Source organism: Danio rerio, chromosome 13, assembly GCF_052040795.2.
Source record: "Danio rerio strain M-AB ecotype USA chromosome 13, GRCz13ab, whole genome shotgun sequence".
NCBI lineage: Eukaryota > Metazoa > Chordata > Actinopteri > Cypriniformes > Danionidae > Danio > Danio rerio.
The window spans coordinates 8,107,501-8,132,081 of record NC_141033.1 but is presented as its reverse complement, the minus strand read 5'-3'; the positions used below and the strand labels follow the sequence as shown (position 1 = coordinate 8,132,081).

Sequence of the window (24,581 nt, the reverse complement as noted above, 5' to 3'; positions counted from 1 at the left end):
TATATCAAAGAACTGCAAATAAGCAGATATTATAACGGTTTATCTCTCGCTGTCCACGGCTGTGGTTTGCTGATCAAATGAAAAACAAAAGACGGGGAGGAGCTGAAATCTGCCGCCGTTTCCTTATCAGTCCCCAAAGGGGGCGATCATTTAGTGTACAGTTAGGCCTAGCAATGCCCATGCTTCGATTGCATTATAAATCATACACAAGCATGTAAACAAATCTTACTGTTGAATAACAGGGAGAAAGACAAAGACCTCAGCATTCTATGCTCATTCATAAACATCAATATTGTTCACAGATATTGTGTGACACATTAACTTACAGATACTCTTTCATCATAAATCTCCTCTAAACTGACTCATGGCCTGGAAAAAAAACATTGGCTAGGCTGGACAGATGAGTTGCAGGTCATTTTGGCTTCATCAACATAAACTGGAATCAAAGCAAGCAACCAGACGCTTCACAGATCTGCGTTTCACCCTAGTTTGGTTTAGACAAGGAACACAATTAATCATGCTCAATAATGAACAACACCGAACAATTGCGTGCCGAAACCTCTAATCAAAAAACGTAACTAATCGATGACATCTATTAATAGCCAGGCCCCATCTGGGTGGGCTTTTGTGTCGCAGACCTCCCTCTTTTACAGGAACAGGAAATACTGCAGATTGCCTGGGAGTTGATAGTCTGCCAACTTTAAATGCCACCTCTAAAAATATCCAGCAGGAATGTTCTGCTTGGCAAAGTGGTAAGGTCGGTGGCCCATGGTTTGTCGCCACTCTAAAGGCCTATTTTGACACAACATCCCCCTTTCAGTGTAATCTGAACCTCTTCTTCTGTTACGCTCTCTATCTTTCTTTCTCTCTCCAGGGCTCTTTCTACCTTGGGACATTTTGCAGTAACACTGGACCTTGGCGGGAGAGTGGGCTATTCACAGCATCCCTCTGGGTCTTTTTGAATCTAGTCTGAGAGATGGAGACGCACCATATAGCCTACTTGTCTGAGGCCTAAAATACCTGGCAAAGGTAGCCATGCTGGAGCTGCGTGATTGGGTTTTTATTAATCATGCCACTGGCAGGACAGCTTGTTCTTCTTCTGAACTTCTCAAAAACAACTTGTGCTTTTGCATTGATATCAGATATAAGTCCTGATGATATTTTAAAAAGACCTCATGAACATTGTAATGTTCCTAATAAGGAGACTCAAAATTTTGATTAATACTAGTAATTGATTTTAGTTAGTAGTTATAATATTAGCCCCTTTCACACATACAGACCTTAATTAAATTACCGGCAATTTTCCGAAAAGGGTTAATGTGTGAGCTGGCCCTTTTTGAAAGTTTTATTATATTTCTTTAGGTAATTTTCCAGAATAATAAGTTTTAATATTACTGGTAGCTTGCTGGAATGCTGCATTGTGTGAATGCAGAAGGAAAATTGCCGGAAAGAGAGCCGGCTGACGTGATAAGTCTTAATGGTCGACATAGATATATACACTAGATATCGCATAGGCATGCGTCTATAGCGCCGCCACATTGGTACAGTGCTCCCAGGACAAATGTCTTTCAACCGCACTGGTCAAGACAGTGTTATTACGTTAAGATGCGGGACTTTAGCGCTGTCTACGGGTGTAGAAACGAGCAAACAAAGAAATCAAAGCACAAAGGCAGAACATTTCATAGGTAATATTACGTTTTTTTCTGTTTTTGTATGTTCTGAACTTTTGTGCTAATCAGGTAACGTTATTGATGATAGCAGTCACTTACTGCATTCACCATAAGACAAAGAAGCTCCAACTCACACTAAACACTCGGCTTATGCTAGTTTTGTTGAATAAAATCAGCAAACAATGCAAAAGAAATATGACAACGAGATGCTGCGCTGCCAGAAACTTGTATTATTGTTGGCTAACGTTAGTGAAAGAGTCGTTCGGGGGATTCATTCACAAACGAATCGATCCCTCCGTCAGTATGAGAAGTGAAAGCAGGAGAGGAGGTGTGTTTCAGGACATGATTAGATCAAATTTAACAGGGAGGGTGAATAGTACATTTCTGTACACACAAACACAAGCTTTTTGTCAGGAATGCCCGTGCGGTCACTGATCCATCAATGTAGTAAAAGTGATGTAAAATTATAATTTTCGTAATTAGAAATAAAAAATTGCATACTAACATCCAGGAAAACTCCCGATCATAGATATATGTGTATATGTGTATATCTCTGGCTTTGGATGGCCACAGTCCTCCACTGTACATTGGTCCCGCATTCATTTCAAAGGAGCGCTACCCTGTAGCAAGATGGCGGCGCTATTGACGCATTCCGTCCAATAGACAACAATAGGCCAGGCGACATCTAGTGTATATATCTATGAATGGTCGATGCATTAAGGATAAATCTATTGACAAGTTCCCACAATAAATAACTTGCTCACACTTCTATAGAGAATAACAAGGTATTTATATATCAGTAGCATATTACTTGGAAGACTGCTAAAATAAGCAAGTGGGGAAACTTAATTCACCATCAAGACACCAAACGGCTATAAGAAAACACAGCTGGAAATATACACACACACACACACACACACACACACAAACAGTTACATGCATGTAACACGTTTAGATTTATGTCACGTTATACTCCGGTAGTCTGATTTCAACAGTTAACTCTATTTACTGTTTTTACATTAGGTATAAAAAGTATTTTTCGTTTACCTTGCTGACACAGCACAATCATACGATCTTAAACCCCTATAGAAAATGGTATTTTTCAAAAAGAAAAAAAAAACAAACAGAGCAGACAGAACTTTATTGGTGTGCATATGTCTTACTAGTATTTGGACAGGGACGCTGGAGCCGAGGGCCCCTGTAAACCCGGTCCAGTCATCAGTTCTTTGTTTAGATTGCTGGAACCAGGTGTTTAGATAATTCAGTCTGGCTCTGCTGACTAAGAGCACGCATGTCGCTTTTCCCAGCAAACTCCTGGGCTCTCGTTGTAAAGGCAGCACACTTTATCTGTGCAATTGCCCCAAAAGAGCATGCAGGGCTGGGGAAATCATTTTCGGAGTCTCTCTGTGGTAGCGCAAGAAATCTGCCACACAATGGGTATTGCAGACTCAACCATCCTCTATATTATATTATATTCAAAGAACTTTTTTTTTTTAAATCCACATCCTCTGATGGACATGACTAGACTTCATTAAATCAGGGCTATTCTTAAATTTTTTGGTTTCATTATTATAGTTTACTCAAATACAGAGGAGAAAACGCAAGGCACATGAAATACAATGGAAAACTGATCTCTCCTGTGAAACTAGTATTAATACTTATTTGACTTTTTCTTGGTGTATCCCTCATTAATTTTCATAATAGTGTTAAACATATAAATAAATATATAAATATATAAATAAATAAATAAATATATATATATATATATATATATATATATATATATATATATATATATATATATATGTATGTATATGTATATATGTATATATATGTATATATGTATATACATATATATATATATATATATATATATATATATATATATATATATATATATATATATATATATTAGGGCTGTGCAATTAATCGAAAATCCGATTTCGATTTCGATTTTGGCTTTTAACGATTATGAAAAACCATTAATCGAGATAAACGATTATTCCATCACGTACCGCCCCCTTTCCAGTTCTACACAACGCTCAGTTCCACGTGAAAATGACTAAAAGCATGTGCTGTAATGTAACTTTTGCAGCACGGGATGCGCATCATTCATAATTTTAAAAGCGCAAAAGAGCACATGCTGTTGTGTGTGTGCGCGCCGCGTTCAGTCTCGGACAGGTAGCGTCAGAGCGCGGTGTTTATTGATTATTCATATTAACCCTCAATTGTGTAATAAACAAACAAGTTGACAATCAAAAGACCCGTGAAAGAGAAACCATATCAGAACCGCACTATTCTTAAAGTGAGCGTGCGGTATTCCTGATGCTGGAGACTGTTTTTATTATTAATCAATAATAAAAGCAAAAATACAGTGAAGATGCTTAAAGCACAGTTTAAACATGACAGATTTAATAACTCATTTCTAAAAACTGATTACTTTTATCTTTGCTATGATGACAGCACATTATATTTTACACATTATATGTATAGATATTCTTCAAGATACTAGTATTCAGTGACATTCAAAGGCTTAATTTGGGTAAATAGATAAGTCATTGTATAACAGTAGTTTCTTCTGTACACAATCAAACATATATATTGCTTAAATGGGCTAATAATATCGAGCTATTATAGGTTTCAAAATATTCAAACCTGCTTTTATTCTAGCTGGAATAAAACAAATATGCCTTTCTCCAGAAGAAGAAAAATATATAGGAAAAACTAAAAAAAAAAACTCTGTTAAACATCATTTGGGAAATATTTATATACAAAAATAAATTCACAGGAGGATGAATAATTTTGACTTCAACTGATAATCGTTTTGAATAATCGTGATTACAATTATGACCAAAATAATCGTGATTATGATTTTTCCCATATATATATATTTACATACATATACATATACATGCATATATAAACATGCATAAAAGTTTATTTCAAAATAGGGTAAAACAGAATAATAAATTCATGAATAAATATACATTCATTCATTTTATTTCTGCTTAGACCCTAAATCTGGGATCGCCAGGAGGAGAATTCTAGCTTACCCAATTCACCTATAGCGGATATCTTTGGACTGTAAAGGAAACCGAAGCACCTGGAGGAAACCCATGCGAACACGGGGAGAACATGCAAACTCCACACAGAAATGCCAATGGACCCAGCCAAGGCTCTAACCAGCAACCTTCTTGCTGTGGGGCGATTGCCAGGTATAAATACATATATACATATCCAGTGCTGCAGCATACGGTAACTGGAACTAATCTAAAAAGAAAACAATACTCTTTTGGATAGTCGAAAAAATAAGTATGCCCAAATTAAAATGTTAAGGGAAAATATCGAATAAAATTTTATAAAACAGGAAAAATCAAGAGAATTATATATAATTTAGTAGTGTTTTTATTGCAATAACTTGTTTGAATTTAAATGTATTAACTTTCTATTCCTCTGATCTAATCTTAAAGATGTTAGATGACCACACTCTTATATTAATGGATAGAACCGTTTAATACAACTGTTTTGTTGAAATGCACCAGACATTATTGGCTATATTCACTGAGAAATGGATCAAAAAATTAATTCTATAAATAAATCCATAGAACTATGATCTATCTATCTATTAAAATAACAGATAAAATTACATTCAAATTAATTAAAGTAAACAGTGTATACATACAGTTGAAGTCAGAATTATTAGCCCCCGTTTATTTTTTGTCCTCATTTCTGTTTAACTGAGAGAAGATTTTTTTCAACACATTTCTAAACATAATAGTTCCTCATCTCTAATTACTGATTAATTTTATCTTTGCCATGATGCCAGTACATTATATTTGACTAGATATTTTTCAAGACACTTCTACACGGCTTAAAGTGACATTTAAAGGCGTAACTAGGTTAATTAGGTTAACTAGGCAGGTTAGGGTAATTAGGCAAGTTAATGTATAACAGTGGTTTGTTCTGTAGACTATCGAAAAAATATATAGCTTAAAGGGGCTAATAATTTTTTCCTTAAAATGGTGTTTAAAAAATCAAAAACTGCTTTTATTCTAGCCAAAATAAAACAAATAAGACTTTCTCCACCAGAAAAAAACATTATCATACTGTGAAATATATCACAAATATATATATATATATATATATATATATATATATATATATATATATATATATATATATATATATATATATATATATTTTTTTTTTTTTTTTTTTATAGGAAGCTATACAATATTATATTTGTGCATAAACATTAGATTAGTCAGCGCTAAAGCCAAATCTGGAGCTTATCTAACAAAATAACCAACAATAACGGTCTAAAACTAGTACAGCCAAATTGATATGTTATAGAAAAATATTTAATACAAATTTTGAAAAATGTAGTAATTTTGTAGGTTGTAAATGTTTTTGCAATATTAAGCTTGAGTTCTGAGAAATTATCTTTCAATTTCTTAATATGTTCATTCATTACTTTTATTTTTGGCTTGGTCCCTTTTTTAATCAGGGGTCGCCAGAGCGGAATGAACCGCCAGCTTATCCAGCAAATTTTTTATGCAGCGGATACGCTTCCAGCTGCAACCCATTACTGGGAAACCCACACTCATTCACACACACACTACGGACAATTCAGCTGACTAAATTCACTTATAGTCTTTAGACTTGTTGGGGAAATCGGAGCACCCTCTAAACTATTTGTGACTAAAATATTATTGTAATAAATATATCTGTTTTCTTTGAATGCACCAAAATACATCGTCTATATTCACTGAGAAATGGATAAGAATATTAATTTTCCAAACGGGCTGTATTCAATTATGCAGAGCACTGTATTTGAGAGAAAACATTGCCTATTTTATGTCTGTTGATTAAAGAAAACTAACGGCCCGTGCCATGTATAGTTTAAATTGCCTTCAGTTGACTACTAAAACCAATTTAACAGTCACTTACGCAAATATTAAAGTACACAAAAAGCACATCCACAATGTTCGTCCCCCCGCAACATCTGTCCCTGTCTGACTGTTGCTGGGGAAATAAACCCAAAATAATACAACACCGCCCCCTACCGGACAATAGGCCGAACACACATTTCAATTCTGATCTATTACTGCCCTCTGCAGAACCAGTTTAGTCCAGCACAGATTTCGCAGACACGAATTTCTGCAGGCATTTAAAGAGACCAGTATTCGACCTTTATCAGACTTTGTATTAAACGGAGACTCAAATATAAAACTGAGCAGATATAGCAATCACAGCTCACACCGAGTATAGGCTGATTCAGAAGTGCAGCACTCAGGGGAACGCGCTCGTGCGGAGGTGCATTTTGAAGTGTTGCTCAGACTGAGTTCATTAAGCGACAGCAGGTCTATTCATGTGAACATGAATGAAGATCAACGCGCGCTCGCGTAGAGATCAGGTGAAAACAGACAGAGCTGTACAGTAAGTATTAATCTCTCAGACACCTGCAGCTGTCTGTGACCAATTATTTCCAATTATTTCTGCATGCTGCTCTCAACCGCCTCTTAGATGAGAAATGGGGGTTTATAATGCTTCACATCCACATCATGTCCCATACTCGCATATATGCGCGTTTTGCTGGACCTGCGTCGGGCGCGCTCTAGTGTACTCGGGCTCTTGAATGTAATGTATTTTAAATGAGAAGCAGCAGCAGTAGCCTAAAGCCTGCCTCCATCGACAACACGGTGGTACTGGCTGCTGTAGTTTTTCGCGGTCTCTCTCTCTCTATTTTTTTTAAGGAACAGCAGACAGGATCAGCGCACAAGGACAGGGAAGACCAGGAACTCCTCCTTATTTGCGCCTGTCAGAAGACAGATATATGTCGTACATGACGCATTTGTAGAAAACAAACAGGTAAATATTGGCACGAGATATTGGCTTGATAAGCGCGCGCGCGATGCATGCGAATACAGCTCGAGCTCACTGTACGCGACGCGCGCGACGGAACGACGGCGTTCGCATTCAGAAAAAGCCAAAGCCGAACGCTGCTCGCTTTCAGATGCGTTGATTATAAAAACACAACGCTCCACATTTGTCGCGCCGCGTCGAACCGCATCACGAGATGTAGATCGGCTGTTTTACTGTATGTTAATGCAGCGAGGTAAAAAAACAAAATGGGGGTGAGCTGATGTGGGAGGAGCGGGGTTAAAAAGCGAGAATATGTGTTTGTGCACGACCTAATGTGTTCCCACAACAAACCTGTCCGTGTTTTTTCGCGCGTTTAACGGAAAAGCGGCGAAGTTAAGGCGAGGCCTTTGATCAAACGCTTTGAATCGCAGATTCGGCGACGGCCTCTCGATCACGTACCGCATCCTGACTGAATATAATGGTGTTAACGTGCTGCCGCTGGCAGGAGGCGGGTCTTTTATTACATATATTTGTAACGAAACTTTTTATAGGGGGGAGGAATCGCGCTCTGCTTATAAATGTTCGCTGTTTATCTTAAAACATGCGCTGCGCCTTTAATTTGGGATGGCAGTGCGGGGTCGCTGCAGGCTGTGTCGAATGAGCCCTTGTCTGTCGACGCGGTCCTTCACAGCCCGAATGCCATCGACAGACCCTGTGTCATATTTGTGTGGGCTTCAATAGTGTGATTTTTATGCCTTCTGTTCAACAAAAAAACAAGTAACAAAAATAAATAATTAAAACATTGTGAATACGTCAGCATATTTGAAAGCCGACGAACACCTTATTGAAGAGTTGCTTATTAATCATTTTCATATGAGCGAATCTCAAGATGACACATAGAAGAACATATCCAGGTTATATTTTATCCAAAAAAGAGAGAAAGTAACTTGACTTATGCTAATAATTTGCTTAATTACTAAATAAATGTGAAATCAAAAGATGATTGGGCTAGCAAAACAATCTGCCTAGCAGCAACACGTCAGTATTATTAATTATATTATCGATGAAAGTTACAGTTTAAGTTATGCTTGTTATTACATATTTAATTTAATGTTATACATTTTTGCATTTGTTGCACATAAAGGTAAAGTTTGTTTTATATTCGAATATTCAGACATTCACCTTAACATACTTTCAAAAAGTATTCTTTGCAAATTCTATAGGGAAATCATATAAGCAGCCAATGACTATTAAAGTACAACATTGTTCACAGTCAATTAGATAGTGTTAATGTTGTTTTGAAGTCATATTTGCATTATATATATATATATATATATATATATATATATACACACACACACACACACACACTTACTTTCAAAGTAACATTGTAAACAATATAGAAATTTCTAAATAAACCAATGTGCGAATATAAAACCAACTTACCTTATTATTATAAGGATGTTGTAGTAAATAACAATATTTATCCGCTTGTTAAGTGATGATGTGTTGGTGACGTATGTAATACTGTTTCCAGGTCCAAGCCGCCACTCATTTGAGTTGAGAAACTATTTGTTTATGATCACTTTTAATTCATATAACACAATAAAGTTCATTTTATATAAAGTCTTTGTGTACACAACAATCTCTGGGCTTGCTGTATAACAAATACCAAAATTTTAAAAATTAAAAAAAAATAAATGATCACTTTCTGCCTATTGGATATTAGGCATGGATGTATATATTGCGATCGTGATTTTCGATTTATAATTACCATTTCATGAGTGTCCCCGTACAGTTGAATAGAGCTCTTGGACCCGGGAGCCGCCTCGCGTGACGTCACACTTAACAAGCGGATAGAGTAAAACAGAAATTTCACTTTGATTTTCACACCTAAGTGAGCATAGAAGTTTGTGTGGTGTAAATGTTATCATTAGAATCAAACGCACTTCAGGGTACGCTTACAGGAAAGCCACTGTTTTACTACAAATTCCATAGCTAACTTATGTTTAGTATAGCAAAACCATGTTTATTTTGTGTTTACTCTAATATAACTACAAAATATATGAGCAATTCCATGAAAATGTCAACCTTATCATGAAAAAATAAACTTTTGACCAAAATAACAAAACCTATTTCAATTTGCTTATTAAGGTCTATATTTTATTGTAATGATTTGCTCTTGTTGAATTTTTAATGAAATTGTTTTGTTTATCCATGAAATATGAGGATTGTGCCAATGGTAATTTTCATTATCATCCAACCACTTTTCGTGCTTTTAAAAAAGGGGTTAAAGACTCACCTTTTCCATGCTTTATGTTAACAGTAATCATTCTGCAGAAGGATTGGAGTCTGTAGTATAAATAATTATCCTTACTTTTTCATAACATTATTGCCCTTTTGATTTATGAGCTACATATTTAAGACATCACGCAGCTTCGGTCACGTGTCACGTCCGTAACGATTTAATGAAAAAGTTTATATTGTGGAATAAATATTATAACAAATAAAATGAAACTTTGTATACAAAGCCAAAATATGTCCATACTAATTATGATCGCCAACTCATCTCAGGTCTTTGCTCTAAACAACCACAATTTTGCGTTACGGACGTGACCATTGTTGAACTCCTTATTAATATAAGCCAATGACTAGCGCATATTTGTTCATTATGATGCTGCATTACAATTACTGACTTACATTACATAACATCCATATGTTATATCAAGAACTGAACATTTCATTTAACTATAAACCACTTTAGTAACATTTCAGAAATAAATGTTTAATAAGAAAACAACATTTTACATATTGCCATAATTGGCGCATAATTTTGGTGTTTTTGCGATGCAGCACCTTGTGTTGAAGCACTTCTTGTTTCTTTTGTAGATATAGGGTAACTGACTGTCAAATAATAGATCAAATAGTTGAGATACAATTTATGCCAAACTAGGAATGCTGATTTCGATTCATTTTGCCAACAAACAACCGCTGGTTAACCGAATATTAACCGTTAACAGATTAATATCAAAATATTATTTAATAAAAAAAATTGACGTGCCTATTTTGTCTGACACATTAAATATTGCATTTTAAAATACTGATTTAGGTTATTTTAACATGCGAACAGCATACAGAACGAGCATCTTCACGCACCTGCAGTGTTTTTTAGCAGCATAGAAAAACTGAATAAACTAACAAAATATAAATAAATAAATAAATCCTGCTCTAGATCTTTTTCACTTAAATGACAAATTAAGATTACAAAACGAAAACATTAACTGAATCCTTTTTAAGAACCGGCATAGGCTGTTTGTCCAATCGTGTTTTTTCCGTCAATTAAATATTAGGCTACCTTACAAAAAAAAATGCATTCAATTAATGCTTCGCTGTTATAATATTACAAAACCTGTCAACATTTTTAATAGATGTCATTAGTTTAAAAATTATATCTTAATTATGATTATGACTTAACCTATTTCCTCCGTCTTACTTGCGGTTCATGTGCGCACGCTCTGCCTATAGTGAAAGATAACAATGAACCATAAGGCTTTGAACCTATACATTTTGTAAAGTATAGGCTAAGCATATAACAATTTTGTTATTTACATGTGATACTGCATTAATTTGCATACATGTTTTATAAGCTGTAAAATGAAAGCATCAGTTTGGTGCGAAGTTATCATAAAATATTTGTCTTTGTTTGATTTGTAGATTAGGCTATTTAAAATGTATATAAGAACTATTAATAACTGTTATTTTTCCAAATGGAAAAAAGGGTGGTTTGTTGATTGTAGTCTGCATTAAATCATGAATATGCCTAGTTGAGTTTATGACGCGGCTCCAGGCAGCACAGACGACCAGGATCAGCGCTGGTTCGTCAACTCCTGTGTCAAACTGTGGCCAGAATATCCTTCTTTCATTTTGCTTTTTTGGCAAAAAACATCTGTAAGCACGTGTGTTTGCACGTGTTACTGTCATGTGAGTTAACAAATATGTGTTGCTCATAGAAGCCGATCACAACGAACGCGCTTCTTCATTGGAGAGACGTGAGGCGCTCCGCAATGCATTTTATGTTGAAAAGAAGCACGGTGCTCTTTTGAATGTCACTATAGATAGCAACTGAATCAGCTGGTCTATTGTGCGCGAGTGTTGCTGTCAATGTTTTCATAATTGAATTTTTTAAATAACATTATGAAATTCAAGATTTGTAAAGTCATACAACTTTGGATGACTTAAAAACAGCGACCACAAGTCTCTCCGTCATCAAAAAGTTCGCCGTAGTCATCTTGACACTGCTGTCACCTCCAAGGAAACCCCGCCTCTGCTTTCGTTTGATTGAAGAATGAAAGACGCCACTGAGGTAACATGCTTTTCTTCTGGAGCGCACAAAGCGCGCAATGACAAAACGCGCAATGACAAAACGCGAGGCACGCGAGGCGCGCAAGGCGCATAATCAATAACCTCCATGCATTTGGTCTTTTCCCACTGCTCAAGATGCGCACGGCCACAGCGGAGTTTTCATTTCATGCAGAGCATAAATATGTTTTTTATTTCATTAATTAAATAACTATTTATAAAGATAAATTTATCAAAGCGACACAATTCATTTTCCAAGCCCTTTATCCAAAATCTAAGCACTTTCAAAGCTTGAAAATTGGCTATAGCCTACATTAAAATTTAAACATTTTCAAAGATTTCCAGCACCCGGCAAATGCGCTTGAGTGCTTATTAAAATTATTTTAATAAGAATAAGAATAAAATAAGAATAAAATCTTGATATTGATCTAAGCTTTAACTACATTATATGAGTATTAAATTTGTTAGAAAATCGATAGGACCTGCAGCTGTAAATATTTAATTCAATATTTTACACAATCGGTTATAAACTATAGCCTAAAAATATAAACATTATAGTCATCCTTCGTACATGCCTACAACCAATGACTATTTTTCTATGCTTGTTTAACATAGCCTACACAAAACCTTTCTTAAGTTTTAAAGTTTTCTCTCTCACCTTGGTGCGTATGAACTTTTTGCAACCTGTCCTGAAGTGACTGCCGACGAGAAAAAGAAAGCAAGCGCGAGTGGAGAAATTAAATTATTTATTCCATTAACTAACACATTAACTAGAATAAACTAAAATAAACTTTGTCAAATATAATATTGCCATATCTGTGACAAAACTAGATTTTAAATATTCTCCACGTAGACACGGTCTTGCGCAACAGTCGGGCAATGATTTAATTCAGGTTTGTCTGGAAACACTAACTTTAGGAGCCTGCTATAGGCCCATTATAGCTGATTATGTTTATTATCAATTCTATATTATTCAGAGTATAAAACCACCATGTTAGCATGCAACATTGTTACCGAATTGAGTTTTGAACATTCGAACGTGCGTTAACCTTTAACAACACACATGCCATAATACGAATTAAATATAACAAGGTGATATCTATTTAAGTTTGATTAATTGTGCAACCTTACCATTCAGATGTCTCAGAGGTTCGAGTTTATTGGTTTACACACCCAACAGATATCCACAAATAGGTCTTTGGTCAAGTTTTGAAAGCATTTATCTGATTTTCATAATGTGTCAACTGTCAATTTCACAGCAGTCACGTCCGTAACGAAGACAAGTCACGTCCGTAACGATAGTTTTTCCACAATAATGCAAAAATGAAAAACTAAATAAAATTAATTATATATGTTCCATGCAGAGCCAACCCTTATTTTTTTGACTGTTATATATTTTTTTGGCTTCTGCATTTTCATTCACAGAATTTTCACAAAGTATGTCAACTCACAAAACTCATGTCTTTTTTTTGTCACGTCCGTAACGCATTCATTTTGCCGTCATTTTAAATATAAAACACCTGCATAGACTGATATTTTTTTGATGTCTGAACTCCATGGTCAAGGGGTAAAAAAAACATAAACATATATTTCAATATACTGTTAACATATACCTTCTCTGAGAATATACGTTTCATTTTTTTACTGCAAATGTCACGTCCATAACGCTGGAATCAGCCATATATTGTTGGTAGTAAATCCATGGTTAATTTTCATAAGGGATACCAGTTTGTGTGTGTGTTTTTTTTTTTTAATATTCAGTCAAGATGTCTATGCTGTTTAGATTTGCTTTATCTTTGCATCACACAAATTAGCACATCAAAGTTAACCAAACTTGAACCGTCAGTAGGTACTGATGAAATCCAGCGATGTGAAAATTCCCCAATTTAGCTTAAAATTGTGTCCATAAATCTGTTCCTTTTGAAAAGTGTTTACACATTAGCCGTGTTTCTCCAGTCATTAACGCTGATAGCAGAGTATGTGTGATCGTCATCTGTTGAAGCAGATGGAGACTGTTGAGTTCAGAGACGTTAACGAATGAATCATTTTGTCTCGGTTCATCTGTAGGTACTCCATCCAGTGGCACTGTGAGTCTAGAGGAGGTGGGTTGCGCATGTCACAAATGTTTAGATAACATGTAGCCGATCGAACTGTAACCTTCACGTAGAAATGATGGTGATGATTGATTTTTCACTACAGCAAAGGCAGGATGTCAGCCAGAGGAGGAAAGAAAAAGATCACCAAGCTGTCCCGTTCCGCCCGGGCGGGAGTCATTTTTCCTGTGGGGAGAATGATGCGTTACTTGCGCACAGGAACCCATAAGTATCGTATTGGCATGGGCGCCCCCGTCTACATGGCAGCTGTCATTGAGTACTTAGCAGGTAGGAATCCAGAAAGCACACCCGCAGCGTAACGGTCTGCCCATTATTGTCATTTTGAGAGATTTGTGATGCGCTGCATTGATGTTTTTGTAGCTGAGATTTTGGAGTTGGCTGGAAATGCAGCAAGAGACAACAAAAAAGGGAGAATCACTCCACGACACATCAAGCTGGCAGTGGCCAATGATGAAGAACTCAACCAGGTAATTAATTGCATGTTCAAATGAGACTGAAGGTGGTTAGGGTTAATTTTTAGCACACCTTTTAATTCCAAAAACAACTACTTCTTTTTTACTGTAGCCTACCAAAGACACAACATAGAGGGGATTGATCACCCAGAAATGGAATTTACCTCATCATTAATTCTCCTTCATACAATTCTAAATCTGTTGTTTCCAACAAAACAAAAGAAGACATTTTGAAGAATGCTGGTTGCTGGCATCCATTAAAGTCTAAAAGTTCCTATGGAAGTCAATGTGTGCCAGTTACCAGCATTCTTCAGAATATCTTCTATTGTGTTCAACAGAGGAATGAATCTCAAATAGGTTTTGAACAAGTAAAGCAGGGGTCACCAAACTTGTTCCTGGAGATTTTAGCTCCAACCCTAATCAAACACACCTGAACAAGCTAATCAAGCACTTACTAGGTATACTTGAAACTCACAGGCAGGTGTGTTGAGGCAAGTTGGAGCTAAAACCTGCAGGGACACCGGCCCTCCAGGACCGAGATTGATGACCCCTGAAGTAAAGGATGAACAAATGATGACAGGATTTTCAGTTTTGGGCAAACTGTCTCTTTAATAGCAGTAAATGGCCACGCATGCCCTATTGTGTGCACATTACTATAATATTCAAGACTACAATTCAAACAAAATTGAATTGCTGTTTAATATTTAAAAACCAACACAGAAATTAATAAAAGAGTATCATTTATAGAAGGTAGTTTTTACTTCAATGTCTATATCTAATTGAAATGTATCTACTCCAGCTAATTGTTGATATAGAACCAGTGACCTTCTTGATGTAAGGTGACAGCAGTACCTACTGTGCCACTGCGTCGCCCTGTAGGAAAACAATAATATGGAAATCAGTGGCTAGCATTTTCTCGCAGTATCGAAATGGTAACGAATATTGATATTTTTCAAGGTATCGTATCATAGATACTAGGTAAGGAACACAAAAAAAGCATCCAAAAGTGAAACATACCAAACTGAAATGTGCCGTTCCATGCAGTGGAAGAGTGTATTTTTGTTTTATTTACACGTAACTTAAGCAGCACAGACTAAAAAGTACAGGGTCCCCGCGGGGTCTCAAAAAGTATTAAAAAGTCTTAAATTAAAAAAATAATAATTTATGGCTTTAAAAAGTCTTAAATTTGCTGTTCTAGGTCTTAAATATTTTTGCACAGGTCTTATTTTTGCGATGTCCATGTAAAGCAGGTCGCACACCAGAAGCGCCGCTCGGCACCGCGACAGCGCGCACAAGACAGTTTAAAGTATCGCACACCAGACACGCACATTCGAATGATATTTAACATGAAACTAATCAGATGGCGCTCTGTGGCGCGGCTGAAAAATAAACTGCGTCTTGAGTCGTGGCCGGGTGCCGGTGTGTGTATCCTGATAGAAAACTTTGTTTAGAATTCTAAAATGCATAGCGCGGCGTGGCGCGCCGCCGAGCGGCGCTTCTGGTGTGCGACCTGCTTAACGCTACATCTAATGCTCATTTAAATTCTTTTTGTTGTGTTGCTAGGTTTTTGGGGTGTTGTAGTTCTTATTTCACTAGTCCAATTGTAATTTGCGGTATTACAACTACAAAAAAGTCAACTTGCAATAGCCAATCAGCTTTCTGATATTAAACTCAGTGCGCGCGGCGAATGTGACATCATCGCTGTGTTTGCGGAAGTTTGCTTTGAGTGCGCGCGACGTGATTTCGGGTGGCAGAATATGCCGTTATTTCACTGACAAATGTCGCAAGCGCAGTTTTATAAGTCGGGAGCGCTTTAATACGAGAGAGCGAATCTCTGCTCTCGCGCCGGTTTCCTTTGTTCATGGACAAAACTGCTGGCGAGCTCTCAAAACACTAGCTGCTCACGTGCGAATTATCTGCTCTCGCTCCGTCGGACTCCTTTCGTGCTTTTCCAGAGATGCTTCAGTATACTGTAGTATTAAGAATAGTGAACTGATAAAATAAGATACAGTGTAGTTTTACTACAGTAAAGTGTGTTGAATTGTAGAAAAATATACCCTATATTGTAAAAAAACTAAAGCACTGGGTAGTTTGTTTTTAATACACTTGTTGTGTTACCATAGCAACTATAGTATTACCACAACAGAGTAATTGAAGTACTTTACTTCACAAAACACTGTACAGCAGACACTAGTTCACTTTATTTTAGTGATAAAATGGGATTGATAGTGGGATTTATTTGAAGAGTGAATAGTACAGTAAGCTATAATACCTAATCAAGTTTTTACCTATTTTCTATCACAGTTACATTTCTGCTTGCCAGAATGACCAATAGTTATTGGCTAAAAATTGCAACAGCCATGGGAAAGGAGGAAAGTTTTTGTAAAACTTTGGAAAAACTATGAGGGATAAGTTTGTTAAAACAAAAAAGAGGCCCCCAAAAACATCTTCAATGATAATGATTATCTTTTTATTCGTCTGATTTTACTTTCTGTTTTTTTGGACCGCCCCCTGTCATTTAAAAAAAATATCTCAATGGTGGACGTGTCAAGAATAAAAGCCTTAATCCGTTTCGTCAATGGTGCATTTAACCTGACTTTACTACTGTTCAATTTAAATAACTTTATTTTACCCCTAATTTTGTGCTTTTACATTTTCTCTCGCGTATTTTTGATATTGCGATATAGGTCTTAAATTTAATACTTAATAATCTTAAAAAGGTCTTAAAAGGTCTTAAATTTAACATTATGATATCTGCAGAGACCCTGAAGTAGATCTTGAATTTAAGAATCGATATTTATTGGTTAAAATGAAGATAAATCAAATTAGAAGTTTTAGAACTGGTTTAAGCATTTTTTACGTAAAGACCTGAAAAACGAAATTCGGTTACACCCCTTATTTGCTAAAAAAAAAGGTCAGTGCCTATCGAATGTTTCAGAGTCTTTTATTTGAGTATGTTGATGTGCTTGAAACAGAATAGTGAGTAGGGGCGGGGTTTTCTTTTTGCACATCATTCCCTCATAGCAAATGAACGGTAAAGGGCGTGGTTAAGAATATTGTGCATCAAACATGGAAACAAACGCTTAGACTTTAGCCCCTTTCACACATACAGACCTTTCCGGAAAATTGCCGACAATTTTCCGGAAAGGTTGTATGTGTGAACAGGCCCTTTTTGAAAATACCGGTAAATTCGTTCTGGCTATTTTCCGGAAAGAGAAGTTGTAACATTACCGGCAATTTGCCGGAATGCAAATCTTGGAAGATTGCCGTAATAAGCGCGTGCACGTCTAGAACGTACTGACGTGAGACGTCTGCTTTAGCCAATCACAACAGTCAGACGCATTTACATCCGCGCGGTTTATGAGAATAAAAGCCTTTGAATATTTTTCCAGACACATTTAGCTGCTAGAAGTTAGTCAGATCACGTTTATATGTTCTTCTTAATACCAACTGTGTAAATAATCATCGATGAGATGATAAGCCGCTGTTTGTTTACCTTGAAGCTTTGCGTGTGCCTGTGAAACAGCCTGTGAGCGCCTGCACACGCACATATTATGAACATCTCGACATGCGAAAGTGATCCTGAGAAAGTTGTTCACAATATTGATCATCCACAGAGTTTGTAATTTAGTCAAATGTTTACAAATACAAGCGCAGCCGTTTAAAGCTCATTTGTGGTGAATGATGTCAGAATTTACCGGTATTTTGGAATGGATGAGTGAATGCTCTTTTCCGGAAAATTTCCGTAACGTCCTCGCCTGTGTGAACAGCGCTTTTTTGAATATACCGGTAAAGTCGTTCCGGAAGTTTTCCAGAAATTTACCAGTATCACTGTGTGAAAGGGGCTTTTGTGTAAGTTTATGCTTGTTTTGGTCATCTTTAATCAGATGAATTGTTCACCTTAACACCTAACACTGCGCTAGCAGAATAAAGTTGATTTCACACAGACTTTAACAATAGTAGTTGTGCCATTAATGAGTTTGCTTTCTTGTTTGTGTTATTGAACAGCTTCTCAGAGGAGTGACCATATCGAATGGTGGAGTTCTGCCTCGCATTCACCCTGAGCTGCTCTCCAAGAAGAGAGGAGGCAAGGTGAAGGTGGAGTCTCAGGTCGCCGTTCCGGAGAAGAGCGCCAAACGGAAACCCGTCAAGAAACCCTACAAAAAGAGCAAAGGAAAACCAGGCCGCAAACCCAAAGTGAGTGTATTGTAAGATAAATAAACAGGTAGATTACAACAGCATGGTGTTTGACTGTGAAGATAACAAAACGTCTTCATTTTCAGAAAAGCACAGAGAACGACAAAGAAGCAGATGCCAACGCGATGGAAGACGGACCAGGAGAGGGATTTACTATCCTCTCAGCGAAGAGCTTGTTCCTTGGACAGAAGGTACAATTAGGTCTGATCCGTGACTAAAAAAACACAATGTGATCCGAACCATTAGACTTGTGAGCCATTACACCACTATAAATATAGAAACTAACAGTGCACTGCACAAATCTACAAATCTTCAAATCTACAATTACTTGGTCAGGGATTCTGCAGGTTTTACAGAGTTACATTTTAGACTTTTTAAGACATTTTTAAGACCTTTACAAATGAAATGTAAAATATTTTAAATATTACCCTTTTTTTTAGCAATCTGTCTAGGTCGGTGTCCTTAGCAGTAAATACATGGATAACGTTATAACAAATGTTATTGTAAGGAAAATTATTAAACCATAATGATAAATACAGTTAAAATCAAACTTTTTAAATAAAAAGTTAAAAGTTTTATTGAGATGATTGTTGGTGATTGTATGGGTTTTGGCCAGATTGGGTAGCAGTACATAAGCAAAGGAAAATTAAGACCTGTTTAAACAAGATTTAAGACCTACAACACAATATTTCAGAAAATGTAATACTTAGGCCTAAAATTTAGATTTTGAAATTTAAAACATTTTAAGACTTTTTTAAGACCCTGCAGAAACCCTGTTAGTAATGCCTAAACAACTTAGGAATTCACAAGCAGCTTTGTTTATATCGTAAAACTAGAACCTAGTGGTTACACTGTGTCATTACATCATTTATTTATTTTTTGTAAACAACCACATAGTGCTAATCTGTCTTTTGTGTTAGTTTTTTTAAATGATACAGTCCCTATTTTACCTGAAAATGCAGCAATAATTAAAATTTTTAAAAGTTTCATTAAAATAATAATAAATAAACAAAAACACCACTGTTATCAGTGTGGCAAAATGGATGTTAATTACTGCAGAAATATTAATTATTACCACGAAACCCTCTCAAACTTCAAAATAATGTAGAAATTAAATTATTAAACAAAACTTAATTTGATTGATTTTACTAAGAAAAAAGAGGGTACTTTTTTTATTTTTTATCAAAAGTGTGATCCCCAAGAATGGAGCACCAGAGTTAAGAGCACCAGGTTAAGAAATGCCAAGTGTTATCTGACCTTTAATTGGGATCACACTTTAATGGACTTTAGACCGTCAAATTCTAACACTCTAGTGATTTAAGATGAACTCAACAGCGGTAACTGTGTGTTTTTCGTTCTCAGCTGTCCCTCACAGAGAGTGAAATCAGCAAAATCGGGACGATCAAAGTGGAGGGAATCATCAATCCCACAAACGCAGAGATTGATCTGAAAGAGGGAATCGGTCAGTACTTTAAAAGAACATTGCCACTGCTCTCAGTTCAATTCAGAAGCTTACGTTTATGTATTTATGTCTGAAGCCAATAAACTGTATTGATTCAGGAAACGCTCTGGAGAAAACAGGAGGAAAAGATTTCCTAGAGACTGTCAAGGAGCTGAGGAAAAGCCAGGGCCCTTTGGAGGTCGCATCAGGTTGAACACACACACACACACACACACACACACACACACACACACACACACACACACACACAAAGATACACACACACACACACACACACACACACACACACACACACACACACACACACACACACACACACACACACACACACACACACACACACACACACACACACACACACACACTCTCCTTGACACATGCAGACAGAAAGCAGACTCACATTAGTGTGTATGTTCTAGCAATGTTTAAACAGGACAGGAAATGACCTTCTTAAATATTTTATTAGAGAAAAAAAGGAACAGCCGTCTTGGAAAAACCATGGAAAGATCAGGAATATTACTGTGAGCATTTACAGGCCTGAAAAGAGACATTGAAAAAGCAGTTTAAAGAGACAGTAGTGAGGAAGCATTTCTGTAATTTTGTGACTGATCAGTGTTTGTTAGTGTATAGATTGATAGTAGTAATTTAACTATATTGAAAACATTTGTGGATGTGCAAGATTTATTATCTAATATAATGTTGCAATAGTTTTTTTTAATGTACAAGTTGGTATGTTACTCGCTTTGCAAAAAAAGAAGGTTAATTAAATTGGCTGAAATAAAATCAGTTTTTAATTTCAAGTTGAGAGAATTCTTTTAACAATTATTATTAAAAAATATATTATTATTAAAATTTGTATTATTTTACTATTTTATAGTTACAGATGAAGATACAGATCATATAAGCATTCAGTTAATTTTGTGTCACATTTTAGGCAAAATACTGTCTTTTTTCCTTTTTTCCAATAAAAACAGTTAGAAAAAGTTGGGCCTGGATGTTTGAACAGCATCATTTAGGTGAATAAATCAGCCAGTCTCTCATTAAAGGCATAATTCACCTTAAATATAGAATACACTTATCATTTACTCCACTGGTTAAAAACCTATATGAGTTTCTTTCATATATTGAACACAAAATAGAATATACACCCACTAGCCACTTTATTAGGTACGCCTTATTAGTACCTATTGACATGATAGCATCATGCAGTTGCTGCAGATTTGTCGGCTGCACATTTATCTCCCGTTCCACCACATCCCAAAGGTGCTCTATTGGTTTGAGATCCGGCGACTGTGGAGGCCATTTGAGTACAGTGAACTCATCGTCATGTTGAAGAAACCAGTTTGAGATGATTTGTGCTTTATTACATGGCGTGTTATCCAGCAGAAGATGGGAACACTGTGGTCATAAAGGGATGGACATGGTCAGCAACAATACTCAGGTAGTGGTGTTAACAGAATGATCAACTGCTGCTTACTGGATATTTTCCCTTTTTCGGATTATTCTCTGTAAACCCTAGAGATGGTTATGCGTGAAAATCCCAGTAGATAAGCAGTTTCTGAAATACACCAGCCTGGCACCAACAATCATACCACATTCAAAGTCACTTAAATCACCTTCCTTCCCTATTCTGATGCTCGGTTTGAACAGCAGCAGATCGTCCTGACCATGTCTATTGATCACTATATATTTGATTGGCTGATTAGATATTTGCGTTAACAAGCAGTTGGACAGGTGTACCTAATTAAGTGGCCGGTGAGTATATTTTGAAGAGTGTCAGAAACTGTGAACCATCATCTTCTGTCAGAAACCGTGAACCATCATCTTCTATAGCAGGAAAAACAATGGAAGTCAATGGTTACCGGTTTCCAAAATCCTTCAAAATATCTTTGTGTTTGACAAAGGAAACTCAAACAGGTTTGAGACAAGCAAAGGATGAGTAAATGATGAGAGACTTCTTATTTTTGTGTCTGAACTGTCCCATTTAATAAGATTATTTATGACAGGCCAAGGTAGCAGCACAAAAAAACACTCATTTAATTATTTTTACTGTAAAAATCTCTTAAAACTACCTCATATATCGCACATGCCTTGTATTTTAATATATATTATACTATATATTATACAAAGACCCAACTTAACAAGGAAAATCATCCCTCAGTGTTCCCTCAGTGTTGTGTGTCTTATTTAAACAGGTTTAAACAAGAGAGGGAGAGAGTAAGGAAACTGAAGGGTTTTTGAGTGCTGTTGTTTTGACTGGAGTGTGTCTCATTCCCTGTGCTCTGCAGTGGCTGTGAGTCAGGCCAATGGGATGGCAGCGCGTTTCATCATCCATTGTCACGTCCCGCAGTGGGGCTCCGATAAGTGCGAGGATCAGCTCGAGAAAACAGTCAAGAACTGCCTGTCTGCGGCCGAGGAGAAGAAGCTCAAATCAGTGGCTTTCCCTTCACTACCCGCGGGACGGTGAGCATCCGCATCACTCTCACTATCCCTCAGCTTCGTCAAAGGGTGACCACAGTGGAATGAACCAACAATTACTCAAGCATATGTTTTATGCAGCGGATGCACTTCCAGCACTGGGAAAGCATCCCGATCATATTTCAAATCCCTTCAGTGACACTAGCTTCGTTTTCATCCACCTGTTTTCATGCGCATTTTGGATATACACATAACAAAAACAGTTGATGAAAATGCCAAGATGTGCATAAAAAATCAAATGTGATGTGCATGACTGAGTAGGATTAACTTTTTATTTAATAAGATGCGCATAAACTACGATGGAAACACTTTTTACCGAACAAATTCCAGTATGTGCTTTAAAAAAAGGTCATGTGATTTTGTTATAAGTGATCATGTGATGATAAAAATGTGTGTGAATGGACAAACCAGCAGGCTGAGCACACTGTAGAACATCTGACATGTTGTTTTGGTCATTCTAAAAGGCCTTAACCGTTTCAGTATTAGTGTTATTATATTAATAATGACCTCCAGAATCAAGAGCGTCTGTGCTCTGCGTCTCACTCCTTCACACTCCACCACACGTTCACTGCATGTCAGGACTGCCTTCTGAGGCGCATTTCATTTATTAGATGAAGAAAATTTGACGCAGCTTGCATACATCTGCAAATTACGTTTTTACTGTTGATATTTGGCGCCAGTTGATCAGGAAGTGATGATTTTATTCTCTGACTTGTTGGATGGAAACGCAGCTTTATTCGCACATCTTTTATGTGATATTCTAGTTTTGTGCATAAAGTAAATTAGCATTTTTGGATGGAAACATAGCTAATGATGCTGTAGCTTAGAGCAACCATGGGGAATACAATCTATATCACCATTTAAATGATAAATCAGGGTTCCTATAATTTTTCATTCATATGATTTTTTTTCATATAATAAATTTCAATCGAGGGTTTTAAGGTTTAGATTTCGAATGACGTGTTTGGAACTGCTTGAAAATGTTACTGTGGTGCTATGATAGCATCAAAGCAGACGACCTGAAATTCAATATCTGAAAGTGTCATACGTTTAGATGATATCACAAATGTATAAAAGCATATTTTTATAATTAATTAAAACTTTCAAAAAGCAGCGGCTAAGCCGAAGGAAAAGAAAGTGACAACTTTTTTTAGCAACGTATGAGATTTTTCTCAGGGTGGAATGTTAAAGTATATTAGACTGCTCAATTCAACTGGACTTTATTTTTATACCTTTACACTTAATATTTTTACAGTTTGAATAGTTGACTGACTAGTAGTTTATTCATCACATGGAATAGAGTCACTAAATTACAGGAACAATTATACTCTGTGGACACAAGAGCCCAAAACAGAGTTAGTGACGGCATCTAGCAGCAGTGTGTGGATCTGTCTTGTCATTGAGGTACAAAGTAGGCCATACCAGGGGTGCTCAACCCTGTTCCTGGAGATCTACCTGCCTGTACAGTTTAGCTCCTACCCTGATCAAACCCACCTGAACCAATTAATTAGGACCTGAAATCCACTTGATTATTACAGGCAGGTGTGTTTGATATGGGTAGCAACTGAAATCTCCAGGAAGGTCGATCTCCAGGAACAGGATTGAGCACCCCTGCTATAAACCTATTAAATAATGACTTGGGTGTCTATTAAACTGCTAAACACTTAAACTGATAGACTTAACTGCAGAAGACTCGAGCTTAGGCGATTTGTCAAAAATGTAGTAATGAAAATAAAATCCACGCACAAAAGTCTTTATTATTGAGTTCTTGACTCATCAATTCAAAATAAAGTCAAATAAAACTGAATTTAAACGATATAAATGACTTGTTTTGTTTATTCAGAATCAGAATCTCCATTTTAAACAACATGAAATGTGATGCCGAGTTTATTCAGCGTTACTGAAGCGATTAGATCAATAGTTAACCATGTTTTTTTCGTTCAGACGTTCTCGGCAGATTCTAACCTCTTTGATTTGTCTCCCT

The 24,581-nt window shown here is 36.4% G+C and overlaps 1 protein-coding gene across 8 annotated transcripts in view; it reads left to right on the top strand.

Annotated features, from left to right (window-relative positions):
* Nucleotides 1-6,788: 6,788 nt before the first annotated feature.
* macroh2a2 (macroH2A.2 histone) overlaps nucleotides 6,789-24,581 on the top strand; it is an 18,487-nt gene continuing 694 nt past the window's right edge. The window contains exons 1-10 of one of the 8 annotated variants that reach the window (XR_015505173.1): nucleotides 6,800-7,109; nucleotides 13,962-13,996; nucleotides 14,094-14,275; nucleotides 14,369-14,475; nucleotides 18,469-18,657; nucleotides 18,744-18,848; nucleotides 20,020-20,119; nucleotides 20,218-20,307; nucleotides 22,408-23,952; nucleotides 24,197-24,581. The exon at nucleotides 24,197-24,581 is cut by the window's right edge and continues 694 nt beyond it. Coding sequence is in view for 4 of the 8 variants with exons in the window: in NM_001025502.1 (NP_001020673.1) it covers nucleotides 14,104-14,275; nucleotides 14,369-14,475; nucleotides 18,469-18,657; nucleotides 18,744-18,848; nucleotides 20,020-20,119; nucleotides 20,218-20,307; nucleotides 22,408-22,582 (938 nt within the window). In the remaining 4 variants the exon portion in view is untranslated. Of the gene's footprint in view, nucleotides 7,110-7,371; nucleotides 7,542-7,586; nucleotides 7,789-13,961; nucleotides 13,997-14,093; nucleotides 14,276-14,368; nucleotides 14,476-18,468; nucleotides 18,658-18,743; nucleotides 18,849-20,019; nucleotides 20,120-20,217; nucleotides 20,308-22,407; nucleotides 24,009-24,196 lie in introns of those variants that run through there. The other 7 variants (XR_015505171.1, XR_015505170.1, XR_015505172.1 and 4 more) reach the window with 7 other exon arrangements.